Here is a 6,000-nt window from a genome sequence, read left to right as displayed (position 1 = left end):
ATGATAAGAGAATCAAATCCCGATAGCAGAATATAGCACCTCCAAAGAGAACCCATTTTTCCCCCCTTTCCTCTTCCTCTCTTAATACTTCCTATGAAGTATGATATGATGGTTTTTACGGTTAGGCACAAATCCTTGTGACGGGAACGTACCGTTGTGAGCCATGGCTTTTCAACCACCTTTCCTGATACCTGAATTGATGTTGCAAATATTAACAGGCTAGCTCAAAACAGAATTCCACGAACTGTACTTGCAACCCATTTTTCGATACAAACAAATACAGGTGTTTTTCGCAAACAACCTTTTTGAACCGACGCAATATAAAACAGACACAATTGAAGAAAAACAGCAGTAAACGCTTTGTAATGGAAAACTCACGGTTTCCAGCAAAATGGCTAGACTGAGTATTATTTCAATACTCTACCTCGTACTGATTAAACAAACTGTTTTGTCCGGGAGTATAACAACTTATCTTTACCGATCTTTTTAAACTATTCATAATATTTTCGTCTGTTTTTTGCAGAAAATGTGGTTTGCTACCTTGGAACTTGGGCGAACTACCGCACCGGGTCCGGAAAGTTCACTGTGAATAATATTGATCCTACCCTATGCACCCATCTAAACTATGCCTTCTTTGGCGCCAACACCGATGGAACGGTTGCCATCCTGGACAGCTGGTTGGATTTACCATCAGGGTTGAATTTCATCCAGCACTTTAACAACCTGAAGAAGCAGAATCCAGCACTAAAAACGATAGCTGCCATTGGCGGATGGAACTTCGGATCTGCAAAGTTTTCAACTATTGCCAAAAGTGCCACTCTAAGAAGCAAGTTTGCTGTACAAGCGAGAACATTTTGCCAAACGTACGGATTCGATGGGATCGACATAGACTGGGAATATCCGGCCCAGCGCGATGGCGACGCATCTGTTGATAAAGCTAATTTTGTTCTTATGCTTAAAGAACTGAACAGTGAGTTGAAGAAATACGGTCTACTGCTGACTGTGGCTGTAGCAGCTTCCGCTAGTTCGGCCGCTTTATCGTACGATATTTCCGAGGTTTCTGATAACATCGATTACATAAATTTGATGGAATACGACTTTCATGGTTCTTACGATGGTGTAACGGGATTCAATGCTCCGCTATATGCTGGATCTAATGATATAACAGCGACACAAAAAGAACTGAATGTAGAGAGCAGTGTCAAATACTGGTTGGCTCAAGGAGCACCGGCGAACAAGCTGAACCTGGGAATGGCGTTGTACGGCAGAACTTTCACGTTAAAGGATACAAAACAAACGACAGTGGGTGCACCGGTTTCCGGTGCTGGAACTGCGGGCCCCTACACACAAGAAGCAGGTTATCTAGGTTACAATGAGGTTTGCATACATACCGCTATTGAATTTGTTGAAAAATTACATTAGACATTTTTCAGATCTGTGAAAAAATCCAAGCTGGTGGTTGGACCGTTGTTTGGGACAATGTGCAAATGGTGCCGTATGCATACAACGGTAACCAATGGGTTGGATATGACAACGTCAAAAGTTTTTTGGCAAAGGTAGAATTACTAATATTTTCGATATGATAATTCAGATTCCTCTTTACTCCAACCATTTTTTTTAGTGTGATTTGGTGAAAACATACGGTTTAGCAGGTGCTATGCTTTGGTCAATCGATACGGACGATTTTCTAGGTAAATGTGGTTCAAAGTTCGAATTGACTGCAGCTCTAAAGGATTGTCTAGGGTCCACATCATCGATCACTACAACCGTTGAACCTACAACTACAACTGGTAAATTTACAACTACAAGTACAACTGTAAAACCATCGACAACGGTAACAACTACTTCTACAACAACGAAACCTACTACAACTGTAAAAATGTCTACAACGTCAACAACAACTTCTACAACTCCTGCAACGACTAAATCTTCTACAACTGAAAAATCTTCCACAACGATAAGAACAACAAAAGCTTCTGCCACGACGACCAACACTTCTGCTTCCAGACCGTTTGTTTGCACAACAACGGGATACTTTAGAGACCCTATTGATTGCACTAAATTCTATCACTGTGTAGGTACAAGCCGATACGATTTCACATGCCCAAATGGGTTGTACTTTTCACCGCAAATAATAGCTTGTGACTATCCAGCTAATGTGAAATGTTCCTGAAGAGTCGTATAGAGCTTGTTGATTTAGTTTTTTCTTTGTCAATATTGAAATAAACTGTATACATCATGGCATAAAAAAATACATTCAAGCATTTTTTTATTCCGAACTGCTCTCAAGCACTGATATCAAAAAGACCCGGGTTAAATGCGCAATGACAAATCGCGCAAGGACCTGCATGCAAGTCAGCTTTCAAGTTACGTAGTAAAAATAATAAAAAAAATTTTTTACTTAAAAGAGATCTCAAACACATCAGAAAACTGGTAAAAAATAAACAATTTCACTTTCATCTGGTAATTTTATTTAGGAAATTCCTAGTATCGACCATAAACATTCAGTATGTAGATCACACGTATATAAGGCAAATTATTGAAAAATCGAATTTCCCAAGATCGGCCGGCCTAGCGGAAAATTGTCAGTCATATTAACATTTGCAGCAACCAGTGCATTTGAGGGTAGTGCAGTGAAATTTAATTTTAAAAATTTAGCAATTAAGTCAGTCATTTTACCACAGACAAACAGACGTACCACTCCATACAAAATTCCAAAAAAATGGGGTTCCGATTAATTTGTGCGACACTTACTGGACATAATCCACAAAGGATAAACTTTCAGCCTTTCTGCTGTTTCTGGCAGCACGGCACGCGACTGTCTACTGAGTTCAAAGGTAAAAGGGCTGATGTGCACCTCCGCTGCGGCGGGAATATTCCGCGTAATTGAAACTCATTTGAATTGACTGTTATTTTGATCCATGAATATAAATTTCAAGGTACCTCTGTTTGTCTGTGATTTAACCACAGGAAATCACAGCAACCAATGCGTTTGAGGATAGTGCAATGTCACTTCATTTCAAAAACTTTACGAATAAATCATGAAGCTTGACCACGAGAAGTGTAAGATTTGGTTTGCACCTTGTGCTTCAAAATAACCAAATCTACGAAGAGAATAGGCGAGCAGTGGAAGAAAATGCTCTTTTCTCACTTTCTGCCTATGAATAACGAAAATGATAAAAAGTATCCTAGTGTTTTGTGCGGAAGTTGTTATCTGGGGGTGTACTGAAAGTCCAAAGTTAATTGGAGTGTGATCTAATTCTAAATCTTTTCGAACAAAGTCTGAAGCATCGAGATGTGCACGTCCACGACTACAATGAAGATACTTAAATATAAATAACTTTGGATTTTTCAAAGGAAAAATGTTTTTTAATGAATTTATTTACCTAATCCGACTAAGATTGAATATTAAGGAAATTTTCTCTACGAAAACATAAAGACAAACTTGTTCTCTGGATTCCCGTACGTTTTTCCTGCATTCCCACAAAAATTGTTACATTTTAATTTTTTTTTGCGCTGAACGTCTTTCAAATAAATAAATTCAATTTTTCAAAAAAATCACCGTTGAAATATTTTTTAACTTTCCGATCCTTGATTGTTATCCAGTTGGCAACATTCCTGCGAAAAAAAAATTAGAGGTACATGAAAATTCGATAATAATCGAAATTCGGACACCGTGTACCGTACCACTGAAAGGGCATCCCCTATCGTGAGCAGATAAAAAGTCGCGATTAAAAGTTGAGACTATGATAATTCTCGACAGGCTAGTCTTTGAACTTTATCGAGCTTCACTTGGGCTGTCACTTCATTTACCTTTGGCCACGACACGAGAGCTCCGTAGGTAATTCTTGGCCGTGCAATGGTTATGTAGGGCCAGAAAGCCAATTGTGGTTTCAATTCTCAGGTTTTGCCAAACCTTAATTTGTTACGTCATATCTTCCGCGAATTATGAGGTTTTTAATAGTGCATCGACCACCTGCGACCAAAGCGATCCCCATTGTGGACAGCCTTTATTTGCCGAGACGGTGATTGATCTCCCATCTCCCAACGTAACAGTGATTTCTCTGCTCGAAAGCCTATTCCGAATCCAGCTTATTGTAGTGTTACCAACTCACCTCTTCAAGAGAGCTGTTTTGATCGAAGCATGGGATATATTATCAAGAGCGCCTCCAATATCAAGAAAAGCGCAGTGAGCCGTCTCTTGATACTTCAGCAACTTTTCGTTAACTATGTCATGAAGAGCAGTTTTCTGGATTTTTCTGGAGATTGGTAAGCGCGCTGTTTTTTTTTTGTAGTGGTGAGTTCTTGAGGAACTTATTGCGGATATAGCTATCTGCAATTTTCTTCATTAACTTCAGGAGTGTAGATGTGAGGCTTATGCTGCCGCTATTCGCATAACAGTCCTATGTAAAAGTCCTATGTTTTCTTGTTTTTTTTCGGAAATGGGTCCATTTTGGCATACTCTACAAGAGTAGCCATTAAAATCGAGGTTGGGGGAATCAAACCTTACTTTTTTTGGGCTATTCTTGAAAAACATGCCGAAATGGACCCATTCTCGCAAAATTTACATACGACTCGCTGATTTCACATAGGAATATTATGCGAATAACGGTAGTATGGGCCTTTTAAACTTAGGTAGTGTTTTGTATTTTCTGCCGGGTAATTTGGTCTTTTCTTCCTACCTTCGGTATGAAATTGACTTTGCCTTTCCGCTAACTGGAACTAGAACATAGGATGAAGCTTGAGTGGAAAATATGTATCAGTTGGGGCATAATGATCCCATCTGATTTTTGAGACCCCGTAGGTTCAAAAGAGCTTAATTGAAGCTTCCGTGAACAACCTTTGAGAGAGCAGAATTGAGTCATTGGGCGCTGTACTCCTCGTTTTTGGATTCCGATGTTTTTTGTTCGGTTATACATGTAGACCCACACAAGTGCGTGTTCATGAAAACCTGCAGTGACTCCCTTCATTGATTCAATGGAGTTGTATAGGACAATCAAGTTTTTTGATGAAAATACACTGCATATAGTAAAGGTAAGTACTATATAGTTATAATAATAGAAAAAAGGGTTACCATTAAGCAAAATGCTCGTTGAAATTTCGATTTTACTACCACTACCACTACCACTACAGCGTCATCTCTTAGCATTGAACATTTTTTCGAATGTCCTATTGAAATTAGAAGTACAGTCATACCTCGATTGAAGGCAACTTTATTTTTATTTTCGTTACGTTATATCGAGTTACGTTATATCGAAGCAAAAAAAATTTTTTAAATTTATGCAAGAATGTCAAAGATGCGCGAAAATCTATTTTCCATTACCTATCAGAATTTTTAAACCTTTCTTATGCCAATTAAAAAAATATTTTCAGAAGCAAAATATTTTTTTTGACGTAGGACTACGTCTTTATTTTCTATACTAGATTACACTTTGTGAAAATGAAAATGAAACTGGCAAATGTTGCGTCAGATTTCAAACGGTTATAGCAAGCGAACGACTTAATGCATCTTAGTCATTTATATTTCGGTGGATAGATAAAATGTGTAACAATTTTTTGATATTATGTTCAACATTGTTGCTTTACTGCTTAATGGTGGAAAAAGGTGAAAAGTTCCAAGGTCAAGCTTTCCCATACATTTCCCTTGTTCTTGGCTTGCTTCCCAAGCACAGATAACAATAACATGGACGAAATAAATTCCACTGCCTACATATTTTGAATCAACAAAGTGTTTTGGTTTGTTTGTCTTTGTCTAAGCTGCGTGGCCACGCCTTAATGGTAAAAATCTACGCTGAACTCGATACAAAAGACTGCGTGTGGAAAATTCAGCTTCAGTTTAGTTTGTTCCACAATAGCGAGTGCGGTGCAGCCGTTAAAGCTTTGCGACATTGATTAACGAGAGCTGCATACGAGTCAACTTCCAGGCACCGCGGAGCATCTTACCTGTATTCTGCACACGGCAGCAATAATAACCATTGTACGCTGCAGGATATTTTGCTG

General features: G+C 38.6%; 1 protein-coding gene across 1 annotated transcript; it reads left to right on the top strand.

The window, feature by feature from the left end:
- The first annotated feature begins 361 nt into the window (after positions 1 to 361).
- On the top strand, positions 362 to 2,722 carry LOC129722526 (acidic mammalian chitinase-like). The gene is made up of 4 exons (XM_055676013.1): positions 362 to 458; positions 524 to 1,377; positions 1,434 to 1,556; positions 1,622 to 2,722. Exons 1-4 carry the CDS (start codon positions 392 to 394, stop codon positions 2,171 to 2,173), a joined length of 1,596 nt encoding a protein of 531 aa, XP_055531988.1. The 5' UTR covers positions 362 to 391; the 3' UTR covers positions 2,174 to 2,722.
- Positions 2,723 to 6,000: the final 3,278 nt, after the last annotated feature.

The sequence above is a fragment of the Wyeomyia smithii genome, chromosome 2 (genome assembly GCF_029784165.1).
Source record: "Wyeomyia smithii strain HCP4-BCI-WySm-NY-G18 chromosome 2, ASM2978416v1, whole genome shotgun sequence".
Taxonomy (NCBI): domain Eukaryota; kingdom Metazoa; phylum Arthropoda; class Insecta; order Diptera; family Culicidae; genus Wyeomyia; species Wyeomyia smithii.
This window is presented reverse-complemented; position numbering and strand designations above follow the sequence as displayed.

What these genes read in the sequence shown, in the direction of transcription:
- LOC129722526 (XM_055676013.1), top strand. Translation starts at nt 392, where the DNA reads ATGGCTAGACTGAGTATTATTTCAATACTCTACCTCGTACTGATTAAA. An exon ending in ACAAACTGTTTTGTCCGGGA is followed by an intron (nt 459 to 523) that starts GTATAACAACTT and finishes TGTTTTTTGCAG; the next exon opens with AAAATGTGGTTTGCTACCTT. An exon ending in TCAAAAGTTTTTTGGCAAAG is followed by an intron (nt 1,557 to 1,621) that starts GTAGAATTACTA and finishes CATTTTTTTTAG; the next exon opens with TGTGATTTGGTGAAAACATA.